Here is a 23,724-nt window from a genome sequence, read left to right as displayed (position 1 = left end):
CAGTAACGGATATGCCTGCAGGTGGAAACTGAATAACATTCAAAAGCATATTAAACACAGAAAGGTGCCATTTTATAAAAGAGAGAGAAAAAGTCACGCTTTTTGTTACTAAAGGGAAGTTTTTAAAGCGATTTTTGTCACGCATGCTTATCGCCCATCTTTGGGAAGCACCACCAATGTTACCTCACTCCTGGAACAACGCCTCTTGCTCTCTCAGACATTCTGAGGTGGATTCTGATGGACATATCAACTCATCTTTATTAGCCTAGACCCCAGGAGAGAGTAATGGGCACAGCCCAGCAGCGTGCTACTATCTCTCTCAGACAGCAGACTGTGGCCCCCTCCGTGGCCCTATTTAAAAGGCACTTATATTTTCGCTTCAAGGAACGCAGTTTTCCACTATGGCAGGAGATCCTTGATAGCCGCACACACACCCAAACAGAAAAAAAGTAGGAGGCGACAAAAAAAGAGGAGGGTGAAACTTCCTCATTAGAATTCCAACAAGGTGGAATATTGCCAGTGGAGACTATAATGTAATTGTCATGGCAACTTCACAATGTACAAAGATCCCAGTGGAATTACTCTGATTCTCCCCTTCCCCCTTTCCCTAAAAGCCATTGGTTTAAAAAAGAAACCGAAGACATTTCAGTTTGGAAATCTCAGATGATCTGACAAGCTCTAAATAATTTCACAGGGTGAAAAAACAAAACCATGAGGTTCCAGACAAAAATCAATTTTATATGGCTGTGAAAATGTATACAGAAACAGTACGTATGCAAAATTAAATGAGCTAAAAGAGCACGTATTTAATGCAGACGTGGAACAATACATAAAGAAATGGATTTTCTGCTTTTACACCTCTGCAAGTGAAGCCAGCCAGACGTATGCAGAGGGTGGAGGAACAGGCACAAGCAGAGGGCACCGCTCTCCTCACCCATTCGCCCACTCTAAGGGGAACCAATGTGATTACTGCATTACCCTCTGGCAACCCTGCTTGAGTTCTGAGTCTGCCTTTAACCAGCTCGCTCGTCTAAAGACTGAGAAACAGACAGAAAGAGAACAAAACAGAGCGGATAAAGGGTCAACAAAGGAAAATCTCAAATGAAAAGATTCATCTAAGCTTTTTTTTTGTCTCACTCATAATCACCGTTCCGCATCTGTGCATGGCTGATAAAATTTTCAGTACAGACGGGCGAAAAATAATACAAGCCCTGATGCAGGCTTTGTCTTTTTTTCAGCAATTTATTATTTCAACGAGATGACAAAAAAGCAAGGGACTGAGGAAATTAGCTGAAATTCGATTGAAACATTCCACCTCCCACAAAATCAGTTCCATTGCGCTGTCAAACGGTCATGTGAGAGAGAGTTCGCTTGTGTGTGTGATATGTGTGAAGGAATAATGCTAATATTTCCAAAAGCCGCTCTTCAGCTCACCATTAGCGACTTTCTGAGTGACCAATACAGAGCTGAATCGGCTGTGTTTTTGTGCCTTCATTAAGCTTATTGTGTCAGCAGAAAGAGGGGGAAAAATAGCTATTTTAAGGGATTTATGCACTCTGTGCTTCCATGGGCGGGCAGTGAAACTCCAGGCCAGCAATACCTCCTTTCAGAGCGCTACAAAGGAAATGTAATTACCTTGATATGGTGGCAAAGGGAAAGGGCAAACTCTCAATATGCAGTAAATGCACTCATGCTGAGACCAGGCAGGGCTAATTTGCTACTGATCTGTAGGAGTTTTTCCTCATTTCTCCCCCCACCACCTATTTCTCTCTCTCTTTGCCACTCTTGGGGAAAAAATTGCATGAAGGAGTCGTGACCCTATTCCTACATGTGGATGGTCTCCTCAGCCCATAACAGGACGGTATGAGATACCGGAGGCATGAGGCATGCATATTTAAAAACAGAAGTATGAAAATCTTTTATATATATATATATATAGAGAGAGAGAGAGAGAGAGAGAGAGAGAGAGAGAAAGATACTGGCCATAAACTCTTGCATGGCCTTAGGCATTCACATTGTGGGGTAATTTGCATGAATATTTTTTAAAGGCACATAAAAAGCACTCAATGGTTAATAAGATGAAACTCCTAGAGAAGTTTAATTTAAGAATGCTAATTAATTCACTTTTCATTAGCCTCCATTTCAGATTAGGGAGACTCTAAAGACAGAAGCAGAGAACACAACATTTTTGGAGAATACAAGTAAACCGCCACTCCTCGCTGCAGTTGAGAAAGAGAGATGCAATTCCAGATCCTCAAAAAGGTGCGCAACAAACTGGAGGTAAATATAAAACAGAACAGGCAGAATTCTCAGACTACAGTTTGTCCTGTATACTCACAAGAAAGACAACGATATATGCAAAGTTAACAGGTCTAATGGATGTAATGGATGGAGTAAAGTACATGATAGCTCCACTAAATGAGAATGAGAGGATGCACAGTGAAAAATGCAAAACATTTTGACTTATTAGTAAGGACAAGTCTGTCAGCACACCAAGCTAAAGCTGGAACATAAGAGAGGAGAACAATTAGAAACCTGAGATTCCTCAGTGGGTAAAAGAACGAGAGAGATGCGGAGAGGGAGGTGGATAAAGTGAATAAGAGGGAAAAAACGTTGCATACTTGTAACTCAAGAGCTGTAAGAATGTGTGTGCAGCAGGTATTTATGGAAAGGTGATGGCAGATAGTTGCTCTGGAAACGGCGACAACAAAAGAGAAGAGTAGAGAGTAGTGAAAGAAGAAGAAAAAAAAGAAAGAAAAACAACTGCAGGCAACGCTCAAGGTGTGATGGCACCAGCTCTGCGTACCACATCGTCATGGCAACAAGCAGCGGGGAGAAATGGCGGTGTTAACATTCATTCAGAGAGGCAGCACATGTCCATCAATCTCTAGCACACAAAGAGGCAACAGCACGTCTGCTAATGGTGTGAAGCCTGCAGGGCGCTACATTGTTCTGCAATAATTATGCCAAAAAGGACAGGAAAATGGTGTTGCTCTTTTCTTCACCAAGGGGTCGCAACACACACACAGATTCAAAAGAGAGGCTTCAGTTCATCCCAAGGTATAAAAGAAAAGCACACCTGACAACTCACACACACACATACGTTCATGAACACGGGGCACCCCGTGCACCCTCTGAAAGAGACACCAAAGGCGGACGTTCCTGCTTATCACTTTGTTGTGATAATCTTTTCTAAACACAGCCCTGGGCTTGCAGATAAACTCCAAACACAACATTCAAGGTGAGCTCTCTCTCTTCCTTCACTACTTCCTTGGAATTCCATTTTTTTCCATTCGGTCCGTTTGCTGCCACACTCTGTCAGCGGTGGCAGGATGACGGGGCGGAGAACAGGAGGAGGTGGAGAGAGGAAAACAAGATGGCACAGCGGCGTGAAGGTTATGACTTTGAACGTGCGCACAGACACAGAGTGCTCCGAGTGTTCCTGTTTGTTCCAGGTGCTTCTCTACTCTTGCAAAGTCAAACATCTACATGGCTTTTCATAGCCGGAGATACGCATCAACTGGTGAAGGTCAACACATGAGAGGACAAAAGGGACTCACTGGCATTTGGCCTAGCTACACAAGGCTAAAACGAGAAACAATTTGTTAATTTGTGTTTTTGTTGAATAGTGATTGACCATGTTATTGTTAACTAGAAGAAAGAAAAAAAAGAAAATCTGATATAAAATGAATATTATAAAAATTTAACTGTCTTGGCGACTAGATAATATAAATAGTACTAAAATTACTAAAAAGTAATAAAAGAAAAAAAGGAAAATTCCCAAACATATGCAAAAAAAATAAATAATATGCAATATATATTGAAAATATACAAATAAAGCTACTTCTATACTGCTGTAATACATAATACCAAACTTACATTTACTAAGTTTTACTCAAAAGTACTTTCTGAAGTTAATTCTATTCCAAGGAACACAGAGCCGAAGAATAATTGAAAGAGACTTTATTAATCCACAGGGGTAAATCCACACATGGAGAACAGGAGGAAGACACACGTACTTGACAGGTAATTGGTAGACCCGACAAAACTGAACTGAAAGGACTAGTGTTATAAAGGCAGAATAATAGGGGAAACACAGGTGTATGGAATCATTTAATAATCAGACTAAACAAGGACAGTAAACAGACCAAATTAGGTAAAACAGGAACTGAAACATGACAAAACAGGTCCAATCCTGACATCTCACCCCCCTCCCGTAAGTTGCGTCCTCGCACCACAGGCAACAGGTAGGAGCCAGGGAGGAGACAGGAGAAGCTTGGAGCATTGGGGGGGGGGGCAAGCTGGACCCAGGCCACAGCAATAACAGGTGCCCAAGGAGGAGCCGACGGTGGGAGAAGCCATGGAGGAGGAATGGCCACCGACCCCAGGGGGCCAACCAATGGCGACGGAGCAGGAGGAGGAGCCCGAGGCACTGGGGACCGAGGAGGAGATCCAGAGATCCGTGGCGGAGCCAGAGCGACTGAAGACCAAGGTGGAGCTGGCAGGAGGAAGCCGACTAAGCTGGTGGGACAGAGCGACTAGGCGCAGCCAGTGGAGAGGAGTCCAGAGGCAATGGCGGGTCGACGTCCAATTAAGGTGGAGCCAGATGGACGAGGGAACCCGGTGGAGCTGATGGATCGATGGTAGACGTTTTGGTGGGTTGGGCTCTGGCTCACCGTCATTGGTGGACTCGGGCTTATGCTCCATACTGTGAGGAGATGGTGGGCTGGGCTCTGGATCGGGAGTGGTCCCTGGGAACAGGTTGGGAACGGATATCTATTTCTCGCCAGTGTCCACTCCAGGAAGGCGACAAAATTTGCTCGGACGACGACACTCTGTATGCGTTGTACAAACTAGGTGAGGTGAGGTGACGTGACATTCAGCCAAGTATGGTGACCCATACTCAGAATCCGAAGTGCACACACACAGAGCAGTGAACACACACACACTGTGAACACAAACTAGTGTTGTAGAACACACAGAGCATGTCGTCCGGGTAGTTGGTGAGGTGTGCCATAATCCAGAACAGTCTGGTGTGTGCCCCAAGCGAATTCTCCCCCTGCTCCAGCAGGAGAAGGAGGTATTCTGGGCAAAGGAGGGGATTCATACAACACAACAGAAAGAAAAAAGACTTTTCTGTATGCATCAAATACCCGGATGACCTACTATATTTACCAAAATCTGGTAAATATAACTCAAGTACACTGAAATCAGTACAGAAGCTGTGTTCGGAATGGCATACTACCACACAACTCCTACTATATTGCTGTATGTTGCATGTATACTGTGAATAGTAAGAGAATGTTCTGTATGCATGGAATGCCCGGATTACCTGCTACATTCGCAGAAATTTGATGAATCCATCTGAAGACACTGCATGGGATACTGTTTCCCAGAACGCAACGCACTCCATGTAATGTTTTATCTTCAAAGGCATGAGTAAACTGGAGGCGGTGAATGGTAATTATAAAACACATTTATACATACATGTTACTGTAAACTACAAACTATCACTGTGTATCTAAAAACAAAACCGTAAGTAGGACATAAATTGTACTTAAATCTCTACAGCACATTCTGATCAAGCCAAATGATGTCACTTTTATCTCTATAGTGCTTTATACAGTACAGATTATTTTAAAGATACTGAATAATAAAAATATTGAAGTAATATAATGTATAAATAATCAAACACATCAGCCAAGCAGAAAAACTTATCGGCCGATATTTGACAAATGCCAAATATCGGCTGATATTAGAGGTCGACCGATGTATTGGTTTTGCCAATTTATCGGCACAGTTGATTGCTGGAACAATTGGTTATTAGCAAAAATCCATGTCGATTAAATTACATTATATTCGCCCTGAATCATTAATGTACATAATGAATTGTATATTTAGCATTTCCATCTATACTTTTGTCTTTCTGTGGCTCTAATAAATCTGTATTCTTCATTTATAGAGCTATAATATAGATCACTCTTTCCCTTTGCTACATTTTTTTAAAAACTGAACTTCAAACTTATCTATGCCTCATTGTTCTTTCTTGAAGTAAACTTGTGTCTGTTTGGTGAGTAAATAAACTGTTTTAGACCACTGCTCGAGTTGAACGCAACACGTCCGGAGTGTGTGAGTGTGATACCGGTTTATTTTGATTAGATAATCACTGAGTGCTCAATAAAAGAAGCACTTAAAGTGTGAGAGTATACATTGTACTGGGATAAATGTAGGTCCCTATGCTTTTCGCGATGCGGAAAACGCAGATGGAAAAGACAGAATCCATTCATAAAAACAGAATTCACAGTTTAACGTGGAATGACGCTCACGGTGATTTCAGCGTCTGCCTTCTCACTTAATTAGGACGAAAACACATGAAGATCTCCCGAACTGCTCTGAGAGTCACTTTATGAGCATTTGACCGTTTGATTTGAGCAAAAGCATTATATGCACAGAACTGTAAAGGTATTCACGGCAACCCGTCAGAATAATAGTCCGGTTTTGAAGTCTATTTTTCAGTAGAATGTACTTAGCTGTACTGGAAATAAATAAAATTGAAATTCAACAGATTTTACAGAGCCCTATTGGAGTGTGGTAATTTCAACATTTACAATTACTATTACTAAAATTATTTTTATTATTATTATCACTTTTATTATTACTACTACTACTATTAGTATGGTTCAGTACTGTTTTTAAAAAAAATTGTGAGTGTGTGTAAATAAAGCACTATTTTACTTTTTGTTCAGTATCCATTTTAAAACTATCGGTTAATTAATCGGTATCAGCCAGTGTGGTCCAACCTAGCTACTGGTATCAGCAAAATCCAATATCGGTCGACCTCTAGCCGATATATCGGCTTTGGTGAAATATTGGTCAAACACTATAAACAAACCGCAACACAATTAAGTTAGCACAACAGAGACAAGCTGCAACACAACACAATTAACACAACACAATGAAATCAATCCTACATGTTGTGTTGAGGCAATTTAGTAGTGTGGTAGAGATTTCGCTGTGTTTTGTTGTGCACTACTGGGCCTCCATACAATGCAGATTAATATTAGATCATTATATTAGCTGATTATCAAAATAATCGATAGCTGCAGTCCTAATGCCAAATGAGACGTCGCTAGATACAAATCGAATGTCTAAAGTCATGCTACATAATTTCTCGTGACATAAACACTACTTAGCGCTTTGGTTCTGGCACGACTGCAGCATTTAATTAAAAAAAAAAAACAAATGCTACAATGCCTCCTGCACTCATAAGTCACTCTGTCAATGCAGTACTGGCATGTCATTGTAATCATAGCAAAACACACTGACTCACTGAGGATCTGAGGTTATCAACTCCTAGTAAGTCAGCTGAGCTTAAGTTCAGAGGGATGCAGTATCTGTGCTGTCAGTGATCATGGTTTGCGTGGTGTGAGATGGTGTCTCTATATTTGCCATCTTTGCAGGACAAACGTGTCTCTCTCAACATAAGCTGCAACTCACAGCAGTGGCCAACTGCAGAGGATGAGTCACATCAAACAAAGCACTAAATCTGTCCAAAACACACACGTTTGTGCACAAGGAGACGTGTGCCGCATCTCCGAGCTCTTGAGCCCTCAAACAAAGGATGAAAGAGATTAATTGCCCCCGTCTCAGAACCGCGTACAGTATCCATGTCACCTCTTCAAAAGAAGTAGAAACCAAGAAGAGAGACTCAGCTGAGGGCTGATAATAATGTGTCACTATAACTGCAAACACAGGGACAAGCTGAAACCTCTAGATACATCATAGTATGAATTTAAGTAATGTGGAGATCTTAGTGGGAGATTGTCAAATGTCTTATTGGCTTTGGGATCCGCTGATAGCTCTGGGTCTAGTGATAACTGTTTGAAATGGGTGTGAATGCACAGCACGCACAGACTTGTAATCCCACCTGTTCAGAGCAGTTTTGAGCAAGACGGTGAACATGAGGTGTACAGAGACACGTGGAGCAGCCATGGGGTCTGAACAGGAGTGGGAAGGGGCTGAGAAACTCCACAGGGAGCATGGCACAAAGGAACTGTTCTAACCCTAATGAGCAGCCAGATCTCAACACTGCAACACTCCTGTGCTGCTCTCACATGGGACTGTATCAAATATTTTCACTCACACTGGAGGTGTTCAAGTTACAAAGCTTTGGCCAAACACACAGCTTGTTGCTGAGGTTGAAGTGGGAGGCCTATTCTGAGCAATGAGCACAAAAATCCCTTTCTTCAAATTCATGGCATAATTAGATCTATTTGCCCTTGTAATGTACTTTAGAAAAGGAAATCAAGAAGGAAGATGATGGAGACATGAGAGATTCAGATCAGAGAACCCTCTGAATGATGTATCTACAGAGGCCTGAACTCTTACCAGAAACCCTCTAACACAGTCCTCTCCAGCAGATGAGGGGCAACTCGCTTGAAAATGCTTTTGAAGTCATCCAGCTTCAAGAAGGCATGACCTGTACAGAGCACAAAAATTCAGAGCAAGTGTTAACAAGACTAATACTTTAAAACATCGAAAAGTTGTTCATTATGGGACCGGGTGTGTTATTAGGGCGCCACACTTGCAAGAGATCAAGCAAAGAGGATGAGATAAGCATACCTGAGAGCACACTCTAATTATTTTTGCTTATCTTAAGGAATATAATCAGCTTTCTTTGCTCATTCCACCTACTAAAAAGCTGGTGGATAAAGCCAGAAGTACACTTCCCTTGTCCGAGATGTAATTTCCTTCATCAGTACAGTCCACTGAGCTTCACACATACAGGCCAGATTTTGAGTCTGTGAGAACTTGTTAGCAGACAACAGAGTTTTACCAGAAAATATAATAAAAATAAAACATTGTTTTCCTAGAAATTTTTGACTAATTCAAGATTTAGTTATTTTATGTTTAACCGGATTATTCAAGTAACTTTGTCTTTGTTAAGAAAAAAAGTTCCAAGTGCATCACAAAAATTGGTTAACATGGTGCAAATGTAAACAAATGACACGATAAATATGTTTGAATAAAATATCCATGAAAAATGAAGGCACATATTTTGCAAACATTTTAAACATATCATATATGTTCAGAAAAGCTAAATATTTCTTTACAAAAATTACTCCTGGCCTATTCACACCAAGAACGATAACTATAAAGATAACTATATTAGCATCCACACCAGTAGACGTCTGTTTATTCTAAGCGCTCGCTCGCCTGCCGCTAAAAATTCTCAAGTTGATTATAGCAGGAATGATTCTGACTGAGTGTCATGTTTTTATCATTCATTAGCTGGAAAAAAAAATGTCTGAAATTGATTCCAACGATATTGTTTGTCTGCTCTGAGGAACTCATTATTGAACCTCACCTGTTTCCCATCAGTGACACTATAAAGGTTGCACTCATCCACACTCACATTGCGAAGTCTTGATTAGTACAGTCTGGCATTTCCGAGAAGTTTCCTAGAGTTTTTTCCTTCCGTTTTTTTTTTTTACTTTGGATTGTGTATACTCACTTTGATTGTCTGCCACCTGCCCCAACCTTTGCCTGGTACTGTTTCTGATTTTGGATATCCCCTGCATACGTGACGGTGTTACCTGAACTATGCCTGTCTTACCATTCTTAATAAACTACTGCATTTAGATCCGAACGTCTCTGACTCCATGCTACACTGACGTCTCATGTCTCTTGTAGCATCTGATGCATTATATGGCATTTTAATATGCGGTGCTAAAGAAGTTCAACTCAGTTCTCATAACATTCTTTCATTTTTTTTCATTCCACTGCCTGGGAATTTTATTTTATTTAAAAAAAAAAAAACTGTGAATAGCCGCTTAAAACTATAGATAGATTCTACATTTTTGTTTTTTCTTAACTGTTACCACTGGCATATCGTCAAAGTGTCTAATTTTATTATTGCATATTTTTATTCAAAACTAAGAAAAAAAGGGGAAAGTTCTAATTAATCAATAAAATTGCCCAGCCCTACAAAAGTGCATGTGATATGAGCACTTGAAAAGATGTTTCTATCACAATCATGGTCAAAAAATATACTCTAAAAATCTACCACACCCTGTGCAAGACAGCATGGAAAATGTGGTATACCTAAGTCCACTTGATTTTTGCCGGATGTTGTGAGAGGGAGAAGTAAGACCGGCTGAGATCTCAGAGTGTCTCCGGGAGCCTCTTCCTGAGAGCTCAAAGGAACAGCTTGTTGTGCCTTCTTCTCAGCGGCTGGCACGCAGGACTTTGATTTGCAGGAAATGGCTCCCCTGAGGAAGTTTAGAGCACTCACATCCAAAGTCAGAGCTGAGAGTGGAATCTGTTTAGCGTGTCTGCTGAATTGATGAGAGGCACTGAGCGTGGGGATTATGGTGGGGTGGAGGTGGGGGTCGCAGAGCACTGTGACATGCATGTCAACACACCAGACCCGACAACACCAGCTCACCAACCGTAACCAAACACTGCCCTCCACAGCCATGACAACATGGATGAGATCGAACACCTGCGGGAACCACAAGATCTGTGCAAAACTTGAAAAATGACACATCTCATATGTAAAAGAATCTGAAGTGTTAGAAAGGTGTATAATTGCATGATTTATTTGCTGAATGCAGAAGAAAACGATTGTTTTGATGACAAAGCCTGAGTAGGAATCGGCAGGGAGCTCAGCTCACTTTCACACCCGGTGAGAACGGGAGGGTTTCCAACTGCACCGAGCATGCTCTGTCACCGGGCAGGCTGCCACTTCAGCTCTGAATGGGAGCGACGCACTTCAGCGCGCTTTAGCTTCCAGCGTGTCCCCATTGAAGATGAGGATGGGGGTGATGGAGCAGATGAAACAGTCAAACATCTCATCCAGCGCAAACTGTTCAGCCGCAGATAGGAGAGGACTTGCCTCTGTTGGCAGTCTGACAGATACATCAGGCAGAGAAAGCCAGGACAGAGGGTTTAAGCTTACCTGGCAGAGGAACAAAGACAATAAATCTGGGAACAGCTGAAATTATTAAGACATTTTGCAGCATGTAAGCTCTGCTGGAGAACACCTGCCTGACAGCTGTCCTTCAGCTTTCCAGCTGTGCATGTTCATTCAAACCCGTTTAATGAGAAGCCAGTTTCATTTTCAAAAAGATTCATATTTGATACAAAGAGCATTTTATAGCACTATCATTTGTCAGTGCTGATGGGTGAGTTAAGAGTAAGTCAAAATCACACTTCCAATCTCGGTTCTAAAATTAGCTCATTTTCAGGTTGCTACAAGGGTTGAGTGAACTCGCTCACAGCAATTTGGTCCTCGAGATGAATTTGATGGTTCATTAACATTCACAATTCTAATTAAAAGCCAACTGTATTTTTTTAAATGCCTACTACTTATTGCTGGAGACGTTTTTAGGTCCTAGGAGGGTGTAAAAATGTTCCAAAGCCTGATCGGGAGGCTCACAGGAAGTCTGAGATATTTCAAAGCAGTCTGTGAAAGCAAATGAGATACCAAAGAGATGAACAGAAAGTGAATGAGAGTCAGCTTCGCTGCAATAATGGGTCCATCGAACATCTGCTGAAGAGGCAGCCTTCACATGTATAAATATTCTGCTCAAACACACCAGTTTTCCTCTGTAATGGCAGGCCAGCAGGGTTAATGAAATAAGATCCCTTGACCATTCTGAGCAGATTCAGTCAAGGTCAGCTGAAATCCTCCTCCTGTGGTCACTCCTAACATACTCAGTTAAATTATACTGTAACAAAACTAATTAGTTAATTATACATTTGACTCTCATTAGAATATCCTACAAACAGTTCCACAGAGGGCGAAATGATCCATGGAGACACACGAGACCCATTTGACTGCTTTCTACCCAACCTTGAAGCATAAAACGTTTAGTTTCATAGCATAACTTCATATAGGGAAGAAAAATACTTCAGAAACAGCAGATAAATATGAAGGGGACCTTTGTATTTGACTTTGTAGTCTATCAGGCATTAACTGTTTAAAAACCAGAAGTTAAATCACCAAAAAAGGTTGATTTCTTTTTCCACAGATATGAAAGTATATATATATATAAAAAAAAAAACTACCAGGAGAAGGGAGAATATCCATTGCTTGATAGTCACAGTGGACCAAAAAAAGGACACAGGGCGCCCTCTACTGTAATAATAAGAAAACACCACCCATCCCCAAAACCACAATCATGTGTAAACTACACATTAGAAATTTGCAATCAAATATAATAGTTGACAAAAGCACCAACCCTTGTTTAAAGAAGAATAAATAAAATAAAAAATCTTCCCTGGGACAAGTGCACCTTGCATTGCATTCAAGTCATTCATTCATTAATTTCACCAATATGTGTTTCTTTTTTTGGAATAGAAACCCTAGACGTTCTACCACGCGCTACCAGCTAAGTAACAGGAACTGTAAACACAGCAAACCACAAAGTCTTTGTACAACTAATTTGGTCAATATATGCGAACAGCACAGAATTTATGTTCACAGTTATTCTAGGCCTCTAATGTTGTTTACTTCTAGTTCTCCTTGGCTAACTGGGGTCTAAACTTATGTGACATATTATATTAATAACCACCTTAGTACACTTGCAAAGTTTTTTCCATTGCACTTGAAAAGTGTCAGCTAAAACCACACATTTAGAGTGCATATGCCTTGTACTTGCACAGAAGACAATCCCAAAATAATTTGCACAGGTGCAAAAAGACTGCACAAGTGTTTCAACTGATTCACTATTCTTTACTATTTCCACAAAATAAAGATCATGCGGTCTGCAAGCAGATATATCACCAGCCTAATTTTCTATCAACTCAAATGTATTGAAGCAACAGTGTTAAACATGCATAGAGAAAGAGAGGAGGAACGTACAGTGTACATCAAATGCACTGAAGATCTGCCTCGTCTTCTCATATGGATCTTCTGCCGACATCTTCCTCCCCATGAGAGACACAAACCACTCCAGTGGGACCCCTTTCGGAGAAGGGAGAAAAAGGATACTGGATTTATTAAGTTACAAAGCTCTCGTCTGAAGTGCTTGCTCTTCCTTTACATGGCAGTCATCTGAAAGCACTATGTTTAAAGGAGTAATATCTTTCCCTCTTGCCTGCAGGGTAGTCGTTTTTTCTTTGAGTGCTGTTATAGAGATGAAAAAGGTAGGCTGGGGAGTTCTAGACAGCATTCTCGCGAAACACCAAACATACAGAGGGACTTTGGCGAGGGGAAAGGGGTGGGCTACGCTGACAGTGATGGCTAAGAAATTTGGGGATACACCTCTATTGGGAAAAGAATAAATTAATTAAGAGATCCAAAGACAGATGTGATGGCTCCACTGCACTTCGAGTCATGCCAAAACATACGCTGTAATCTGTCCTTTGAGAATCTCACACCAAGTGATAAAAGTGAGAAAGGACTGTTTTCTAAAAACAAGTTAGTAAACAGAATTGTACCCCTTCTAGAGGAAACCATGAGCACAAATGGTGACGTGTGAGATATATACCGATGTTTTCAAAATCCCTTATCCTAAGCAACAGTAATAGTAATGCTCGCCTTAGCAAGAACCTTTAATAATTAAAACTGAATCACGTTTTCTTGAAGTCACAACATAACAGAAGCAGTGACAGATCTTTTTATCTGCGCTGTGACATACACCCATGTGAGATGGATTATCAGATAATCTAAATGACTGAAAATTTAAAATGTCGGGCAATGAAACGTATGGATGAATTATTCACGATAAGATCAATAACATGCATTTAAAAATTAGAAAAGAGGACATTTTCATTTCATGTTGACTTTCATTTGTGCTGTCAAATGTTGGAATTAAATTAGGACAACTCTGGCCTACAGAGATTTTAAACACTACATAAGCGATATCTGTTTCTGTTATCATCACATAGCCACGAAAATTTTACATAACCTACATATTTGAATGAAATTCTAAAAATATGATAGATGCACAATCCATCTACCTAGTTCAGTTTTTATTACCCTCACACTCTCTTACAAAAAAAAAACCACAACATATATTTACATATAACCCCGACAGCATGTTTGGCAACAAGTGAACAACGAAGAGTTGTGCAGACCTCTTTAAAACCCATCTCTCTCGCTGTTTCCCTCCTGCCTTTAAACAATGCTGGTGCAGGAATCCAGATCAGGGCTGACTGACATTCACTGTCAACTGGGTGGGCTGTGCGTCATACCCAAGTTCCCACCCCTTTCTTAATTTCTGCCTCTTTACAATCTTCAACTTCAACCTTGGGGTCTTTCTGTGCTCTTATTTTTTTCAGTTGGTTATCTTCACACCACCCTCCCCTTCCCTCTGATCCTCAAATCTTCTCTCCTCTTTTGCGTGACTCATTCAGCAGAACAGACACACACACACACACACACACACAGCAAAATGTGCAACTGTGTTCTCGCCTAGAGCTCCTTTTCAAAATCATGGACATCTCTGATTTGATGTGCACTTTCCTCCCTTTTCACTTCGGACTATCCCTGAGCCATCCAGCCCAGGGTGTAAGATGAAATACAAGACTGCTTGAGTTTTTGGGAGAATCAAAGACAAAATCTACACCTTAAGATCTAATCTACTGTGCCATTCTGGTTAATCAAGCATTTGTCTGAGCTTATCAAATCAACTGCCATCATAATCAAATATTTGTCATACAAAGCCTGGGAAGAGCCCATGTTTACATTTGCATGAATCTTTGCAGTTCGATATATAGGGCTTTGACATTTTCAGAGTTTTCAACTAGCATTCTCAACAAATGCTGGCTATTTATGGCAAATTCAAATTATGTACAGATTCAACTAAATTTACTGATAAGTACTTTCATGTCAGTTAATTGGTTAATAATAAATTAATATAAATTGACATATAAAGACAAGAATAGCAGGAAATATGTGCCACACTAAAATGTAAATAATTTAGCACTTCTTAATGGTCACCACAAAATGGTATTTACCTACATATGAGTTTCTACCACACTAAAAACTAAAAATACCTATAAGAATTCCTATCAAAATGCTTCAGACAAATGCAAACAAGTTATTAATCTATAAACTAAAACTGCTCCAGCTATTCAAAGCCCTGGTCTTTGCTCTGTCACATTAACCTGTGGCGCTCAAGGCGGCAATGCCTTGCATAAACAAAACAAAAAAATGGCCCAAAATAAACATCTGTTATTAAATATCCATCAGTTACCATTGTGGAAGGTATTTCTGAATCAACAACATCTCACATCCGGAAGCTTTCATGCCTCTGTGATAAAAATAGAGGCACTAGAAATAAATCGTAATTAGAAGATAGCTAGCTGTGTGACCTTTCCCCCATTTCTCTACTTATTTCGCTAGTGAAAAGAGACGAAAGAGATTGAGATAAAGAAAAGGACAGTGGCAAGTGGCTGAGTGGGCTAGGCAAGTGGCAGCAGTATTGTGAACACCATGGTAGCACTGAAGCCTTAAGTGGCCTCTTTTGTGTACGATGAGCCTGTCAAAGCATTTCACTACTGAGTCTAGTCAAGACTCCCACGTCACCACCAGCAACCCTCTCCTCCCGACCATCACTAATTTAGTAATCACATGAAATGCAAAAGAGGGGCAATTTAATTCACCATTTGCTCTGAGCAAGATTTAATGGTGGAATATTTCATCACACAAAGCATGCCACTTTAACTAGATTATCTTCTGCATTCCCACAGGGCAGCATACAAAAGCAATTTGCTTGTGGGATAAACCAAGAAACAAATTACTTACTAATCTAGGTCTTCAACCATTTAATGTCTCCCTCAAAAAGCTGTCCTGCCAAACCCCCATTTTCCTCAGTGTCTCTGTCTGTCAAAAGGGCCTGTAGAAATCCTGTATGCATTTCACAGCAACATTATTTACCGCTGTTTTTCAGGATTTCATTACTGGCAATGTGTAAAAAGATTACACAGTATCTACATCAAGCTCCTTTTCCTTTCACTTTGAGTGGTATAAAATTTGGTTTTCCACAGAAAAAAATAAATCGAGAGCGAAATTGTGAATATAATTTTAGACTGCACATCAATGTGGGTTGAGCGTCTGCTGAAGGTGAATCAAAAAACACTAAAATACACAGCACTTGCATGTGTACAACTGTACAGCAAGCTGTGATGCAGTAATTCAATATGACATGTAACAGATATTATACTATGCCCTTACCTGGACAGTCAGCACCATTCTCCATCAAGATATCCTTCTTTGACTGCAAGAGAAAAAACAAAATTATTATTAAATTATAATTAAAAAAATATATTAAAAAAATATATATTAAAACTAAATATAAATATCCAAAATCAATATCTTAATATCTTAAAATCATAAATATACAGTATGTAGGCTATACTTCACACACAAATAGTTGTCACTTTAAGTATTGAAATCATGTTTTCACTCTAAAACCGTTTGGATTATCTGACAGTCCAATAAAAATAGATCAATCCAACTTCGGGCAGTTATCGATATAAAAAAGGTGGCAAGCAGTGTTGCCAGGTTTTTATGTGCGGAGAAAATTGGCTTGCGGCGGGTGGACAAAATTTGGACTGGTTTACATTGTATAGGCTAATTGGCTAACAAACAAGCCTGAGTATGCATATACTGCATCCAAACAGTGATCACGACGTAATAAACACCATAGACATATAAATACATTTTTTTATGTTATGATAAACACAGGCATACTGCAGTGCAGAAATGCTGATGTTGACGTCACGGCCGTACTTTTATCCAATCACTCTCTAAATAATTCCAAATAGATATGACATATGTATCTTGTTAAATTTAAGACCGCTCAATTAATTTATAAAGCAATAAATAAACAGTTGCCTGGAAACATAGAACAGTTATTTACAGATAGGGTTGGGGGTTACACCTTGAGAGGGAATTTAAATTTGAGTCAACATAGGACTGGACTCAAAAGTATGTGTATTTGTATCGATTTGTGGGGTGCTTTTGTGGAATGGTCTGAGCAGTTCGATCAAACAAAGTGTAAATATGTTGCAATTTAAAAAAGGTACAAAAGTTTTATTTTTGTTATGTATAGAAGTGGAGAGGGTGAATGATGATTCATTATGGTTATAAATGCTGCTTGATAATGGCTTTTGTATATGCTTTTTTTCTTCATCTTTATATTAAGATAAAACATTATTTTAATTAAGTTTTTTTTATTTATTATTATTTAAAACGTTATGTTTGATTTATCTTGTTCGATCGTGAACTGGTTTGGGTAGTTACTGGGGGAAGGACTTGATAAGCCTAGGGCTTCTACCTATTCCTTTTCGAACAGGTTGATCATTATGCTATAATTTATTTCAATAATGTCTAACCATTTCTATTTTACACCCTAGGATGCATATCACCAGACAGTGCACCAAACAGCAGCAAAACACCCAAAATGCACAAAATTTAATGTAGCACAATACTAAAACCAAATAAACACTTTAAAGTTTCAAAGGATTACTCTTTTGCATTCAAAAACAGATTAAATGCAGAGCAAATAAAAAAAAAAAAATTTTATAAAGGGGAATTTGGTTACAGACGTTTTTTATTTATATTTTATGCATTTAATTTAACATAATTTCCAAAGGAGAATTACAGAATACAAACAAATTTAAAAAAATAAATAAATAATAATAATAATAATAATAATAATAATAATAATAATAATAATAACAATAATCTTAATCTAAATGTATATAATGTACATCAGTGGCATCCAGATGGATTGGAATGTTTTATTAATTATTCAAATAACAATCAGAAAGATAAAACCTTAACAAAAATATAATTATAAGAACAGAACAAGCACCCGGACAGCTTAAATAAATGATAATTTTTCACAGCACCGATTATCAAGGAACTTCAACAAACAACCGCGACGCTTTCTTCTCGCACAGACATGCAATGAACAGCGACCTCTAGTAACGGATTTCTCTAATTTTTAGTGGTGTAGGTCACAGATTTAGGCACAACACTTGTTATGTCCAGACAATATCATGCAAATTAATTCTTTGCAATGATCGTAATGATGTATGAGGTTATATTAGTAATTTAATGCAGTTAAAAGAATAATACATTAAATGAATAGTGATTTTGATGTCATTTCGATTATGGATGCACAGAGCCCGGATAGCTCAGTCGGTAGAGCATCAGACTTTTAATCTGAGGGTCCAGGGTTCAAGTCCCTGTTCGGGCGAACTATGTTTTTTCAGTGGAGGTAAAGAAATGTTTTTTCTTTTGCATTTGTAATGTCAAGAAATCTCACATTTAATTTTCTATTCACATCTGACTTTTTAATTAATGCAGCATAGATCCATCCTATGCTCTATCATAAAGAAATGTGACTTAATGTTCTGTCGTGTAACTATTTAACCACTTAACGTTAACTTGATGACAGTATTGTCATTTGTAAATACCATGTCAACTCAGCATCAAAACACCAGAATCTGTTCTAAACAAAACTGTTTCACAAGCGTCATGACATCGTTCAACAACATTAACTCAGATCTTACCAACTCCATTTTCCCTCTCGGCATTGTTTATTTCTCTCTCACTCCTAAAGCTTCTTCTTGCAGAATATTTGCATCGAGACAACCTAGTTAAAAAAATCTGAAGGCTTCTGGAAAGCTGTATATGCTCGCATAGAAACCGTATGGATGTGAGGGATTGGTTGTCTATGCAGAGTAGTACCAGAGACGCTGACTGGATAGAAACTATTTCAGAATTCTATGACGAATAGTCCGTATTTTCAAAATAAAAGTGTTAAAAGCTACTCATTGCAAGTAAATTTCGAAAAAACAAATCATCAACATATTTCACCCCTCAAACCAATTAAGTTGTAAGAAAACATTTATTCCGCTTGAAGAATAAGCTTATTTTAGGGCAATAAAGGAGGTTTGCATTTTACATTACTTTCATGAAAATTAAGTAATCACATCCTCTTTATTGGCAAAAATACAAACACGCCGTTGTAATGAAATACTGATCAATAAAAAACCTAGACATGTTAAAAATTCCATATTACATTATAATCATTACTTATTATGCAATATTTAAATTATTATTTATTATTATTTTATTTGTAATTATAGTATTATTCTATGAATTTTGCTGTCACTTTATTTAATGAAATAAAACTTTTACAATGTTGAGCTATAGGATGACAGTGAGCTCATAATGAAACTGATGTCTGAAACTGTGTGTGTGTGTGTGGTCTGTGTGTGTGTGCGTGTGAGTGTGTGTGTGAAAGCTAAACATAAAAAAAGTCGAAATGTTGACATATAAGTATAATTATAATAAATCGAAATTAGAAGATTGTTCAATGTCGCGTATCATAGACTTTTATTTTGAAGAACATTATGGCGTGTCTCTGCTGTAGCTACATGTGGAATTTACAGTGAGAGACTGAGAGCGAGTGCATACCAAATCAAAACAAAGCGAACTGTTGTAGTGCTGTAATGAGTTTCAAATTGACAAGGGTCTAGCAGTTTTGTAGCTGTATATTTGCAGCACTTTATTTCGTTATAACCGTAAACAATTTTAAAAGTATCTTCTTGTAGGCTTATTTCTTCTTCCCGCCTTTTTGTAAGTCTAAATTCATCTACGTTGAACTACATTGGTATTATGTGATGCATACAGTGTATCTTTACGATCTATTATCTATGCGAGCATTTATCTTTTGTCCATATCTGCTTGTGCAAATACAAAAAGCTGTTAATTTAACACAAAACCAGATTGTTGTATTGTAAACATAACATAGTATGAACGATTACAGTATATGGTTTACTGTGTGTAACTATAAAAGTAAAATAATACTGTGATCCACAGCTGAAGAAAAATGTCCCAGGACAGTCAACACGGCAAATGGACCATATCAGATAGTGAAGATGAGGACAACATTATTCCTCCAACACCTCAAAAGGAATCAAACAAACCAAGCATTAAACCTGATTTAGAAAGGAAACCTGACACGAGCACCACTTTCTTCAAGCAAGAGCCCAGGCTGAGTCCAAAACGCAATAAGGACACCCATTCTATAAAAGAACCGTCCGCTCCCTCCATGGGATCTGAAGCCAGGAAAGCCGCACATGTGAATCAAAGCCTCCCTGTAAAATATGAAAGCAACCCTTCACCTTCTGTAAAGAGAAAGAGAGAAACAGAAGAGGCAGGCTGGAACCTCTCAAGCAGTGATGATGAAACTCCACCACCTTCCCCCAAAAAAGAGCCCAAGAAGTCTGATGTAAGTCCTAAGAAGAAGAAGACTGAAGACACACGTCCTCCGAGTCCACATGGCACTGGTTATTATAAAGAAGAGCCATCTGATTTCTTTGAGACCAATTTATTGTCTATGAACGACATGTATCGTTTTTATTTAAACAAAGTCACTGGGATACCAAAACAGTTCAACACTGGAGCGCTGCATATCAAAGGTATGTCAACTTAAAAAAAGTTCTTATACATGTTATGTATTTCTGATCATCTTATAATAATCTGTTTTCTTCTTCTATTCTATAATCAGACATACTTTCTCCAATGTTTGGAACGCTCAAAGAGTCTGTACAGGTATTGTGTTAATGAATGAAGTTGCAGGTAAGAGACTTCTACCAACCTACTGACCAACATCTTTTTTTTCTTTTGTAGTTTAATTACTGCTTTGATGTTCCATGGATGGTGGAGCAGTATCCACCTGAATTTAGGTAGGATGAAATATCATATTGTTGGATTTGATGTAGAATAACACACTCATTTCCCCACACTGAACACATGTCAGTAAGAACTTATGCTGTTCGTTTTTGCTGTTTTTAGGGACAAGCCGGTCATACTCGTTCACGGAGAAAAAAGAGAGTCCAAGGCTCGGTTAATCGAGCAAGCCAAACCATATCCACATATTCGTTTCTGCCAGGTTCTCTCAGTTTTTTCAATAATTTACTTTTTCCACTAGAGGGAAGCATTAAACTTTATGTTAGTCTGAGGTTGTCTATAATATTATGTATTACAGTAACTGGAAAAACCTATAAAAATACTTTAAGGCAGGATTCTTAATGAAAGAATACAAAATGTGTCTTGGTGAATTAAACTCTCTCTTGTTTTTAACAGGCCAAACTGGATATTGCATTTGGCACACATCATACGTGAGTGTTGAGATGTTTTATATATTTATATAATTTTAGTGAGACAGTGGGTGAAAAAAAAAAAACTTAAGCTTGAAGTTTGAAAACAGGTGCATGAAATAAAACATTCAACCATATAAGTTTTTTTTTTTTTTTTTTTTTTTAAGTAGTATGGGTTATGCCAAACATTCTAATGTGTCACTGTCGTAGGATGCCACCAGTTAAATGAGCTGCAATGCCAGCTGTAAGCCACATCCCATCAGTACCATCCCAGAATATGGATTAAGCAATCTTCTAAAATTAAAAACACATTAATGCTCACAGTTATGAGATGAAACACTCAGAAAGCATATATCAGTGTGGTCCAAGTGGTGGCTTGGTTTTTAAGTGACAATGCAACTGTGGTGGTGTTGTAGTTCACTTATATAATTTCATTAACACCTTGATCAGGATTTAGGTTTTCTAAGTAACATAATGCCAGTAACATAATGCATATTGAATATAGCACTCCTCGAACTACTCAAATAAGTATTAACGTCTTCACAGTCCATGCCGGTGTGCAGATTATCAGCAGCGCATCTGTTGTGATGAGTTGAAATTAGATGTTAAACAGGCGCAGTATTGAATTTTAATGTGATGTATTCCTAGAGTACTGTTTTCTCTCATAAGGATCTGTTATGTTTTATTCAACAGAGAAAGAAATAACAGGATTGAGCATTTCTGACTCCAGAGGAGCAAATTAAATGGCTTGTCTTTTATATAAATTGAACAAAAAAGGAAGCAAAAGAACAGAAAGATTTGCAGTATAATCCTACTCGAAACACCTTTAAGTATTCATGTGCTAATTTGCCTTTAAATTAGTTCTAAACGTACCTCTCTGAAGAACACAGAGAGTTATTTTATTACGTGAAATAATAGATTTTCACACAAAGAACAGCATAGAATTGATTTTGTATTTCAATACTTTTGGTTTTTGTTAGAATAAATTCAACACTAAAGCTGAAGGCTTAATCATTTTTTTAAATGTATTATTTTATACCGCTTGACACAAAAAGCCATAGAGTTTAGCTCAAATAAAAGTTATTATGCAGCGAAGTAATACTGAGTCTTTGGTAAATGTGCCATAGGGTTTAATGGTAGTGTTTTGATAGACACAAATGAATGACATTATGTAAGATCAGTAGTATTAAAATCATAGTTGCCTTTTGCAGGAAAATGATGCTGCTTTGGTACGAGGAGGGTTTTCAGAGTCATCATTCTTACCTCAAACCTCATCCGAGCCGATTGGTACCAGAAGACACAGGGGTAAGATGGTCCAGTGTGGAATGGGAGGGGCTAAAAACAAACTTGAGTAAATGAATGGTCAGAATGGAAACGTTCTAGCTGACGGTGCGGTCCATTAAGAAACGAGCTGTTTATGTTGTGCTCTCTTTTGTAGAGAAGCTCGTTTTCTGAATACGCCAACATTTGTTTCATATCTGAAATGAAAGTGGCGCATTCGCTAGTCCTAATGACACATTTGTCTGTTGCTATGACAACACACTGAGAAGATACTTAGAGTAAATTGAAATTAAGCTGATGTATCCTAAATAGGAGTGTTGAGCTCTGCAAATCCAAATAAACCAATCACGTTATTATAGACACCTCTCTTTCCCGAAATGGTGTTTAAATTAGCTACATGGAATAATTGCTTAAACAAAGCATTATGAAAGCTTTCCATTAATAAAGTTATTGTCCATGGTGTTACCAGCAGAAGCTAGCAGGCAGGTCAGCGTGATGGCTAATGAATTAGCAATCACTTTCGGTTATTAGGTTCAATTTTATTAGTGGTGTAACAGAAACAGAATACCATTAAGGAGACAAAAGCTCCAGAGTCATAGGGTTAGGTTGGCAGTTAGGTTATTCAAGCACACTAAGCTGTGGATTAGTGAGGAGGAAATGAAATCTCTAAATGAAACAGTTAATATTTAAACCCGCTGGCACACATATATTCAGACAATCTGACATAGTACAGTATAATTGGCCCTTTCACTAAACCAGTATTGTGAGATTAGTGTCAGCTCACACAGAGTTAAGTGCTGTTGGAGCTGTGACCTGGTTAGTGCACATGCTGTGTCATATGGTACTGTGGTGTTTATACGGAGGATGTGAGTTTGAATCCAGATTGATATTTCCCAATACCATTCCCACCTGTTCTATGCATCATTTCTTGTCCTCAGTGTCCCTGTAAATAAAGTGTAGCCACAAATGAAAAGGATTGGTAGACTAGAATAGAGGAGAAATAGCCACCGCTGCTAAGTTTGAAAGAGAAAGGCATTGTGTCCACTAGAACATCTTTGTCCAGCTGTCAATGGCAAAAAAATAAATAAAAAAAAAGATGTGGTTGTACATTTGATTGTAAAATTAACGTTTAATCAAAGTTGGCACTATTTACTATTCACATTTTTGGTTTTGTGAACAATGGAAGTCTCTTATGCTTACCAAGGCTGCTATTATTTGATCTAAAATATATAATTTAAAAGTTTATTTTATTATTTTTTGTTTATTCACACATGTAATGATCCTTCAGAAAATCATTCTAATATGCTGATG

The 23,724-nt window shown here is 38.4% G+C and overlaps 1 protein-coding gene, 1 non-coding gene and 1 pseudogene across 6 annotated transcripts in view; 2 read left to right on the top strand and 1 right to left on the bottom strand.

Annotated features, from left to right (window-relative positions):
• Positions 1-18,707, bottom strand: part of LOC113117408 (EF-hand calcium-binding domain-containing protein 11-like) — a 46,779-nt gene extending 28,072 nt beyond the window's left edge. For all 5 annotated transcript variants that reach the window (XR_003294157.1, XM_026286051.1, XM_026286050.1 and 2 more), the window contains exons 1-4: positions 18,535-18,707; positions 16,187-16,229; positions 12,869-12,970; positions 8,389-8,479 (exon numbers count right to left, since the gene is read on the bottom strand). Coding sequence is in view for 4 of the 5 variants with exons in the window: in XM_026286051.1 (XP_026141836.1) it covers positions 8,389-8,479; positions 12,869-12,970; positions 16,187-16,229; positions 18,535-18,558 (260 nt within the window). In the remaining variant the exon portion in view is untranslated. The remainder of the gene's footprint in view (positions 1-8,388; positions 8,480-12,868; positions 12,971-16,186; positions 16,230-18,534) is intronic.
• Positions 18,146-18,218, top strand: trnak-uuu (transfer RNA lysine (anticodon UUU)). Its single transcript has one exon. It is a non-coding gene; the product is annotated as a tRNA-Lys (tRNA).
• A 671-nt stretch (positions 18,708-19,378) lies between the features above and the next one.
• LOC113117866 (tyrosyl-DNA phosphodiesterase 1-like) lies at positions 19,379-22,441 on the top strand (annotated as a pseudogene).
• Positions 22,442-23,724: the final 1,283 nt, after the last annotated feature.

The sequence above is a fragment of the Carassius auratus genome, chromosome 17 (genome assembly GCF_003368295.1).
Source record: "Carassius auratus strain Wakin chromosome 17, ASM336829v1, whole genome shotgun sequence".
NCBI classification, from domain to species: domain Eukaryota; kingdom Metazoa; phylum Chordata; class Actinopteri; order Cypriniformes; family Cyprinidae; genus Carassius; species Carassius auratus.
Note: the sequence above shows the minus strand (reverse complement) of the source record. Positions and strands in the feature narration are given on the sequence as shown.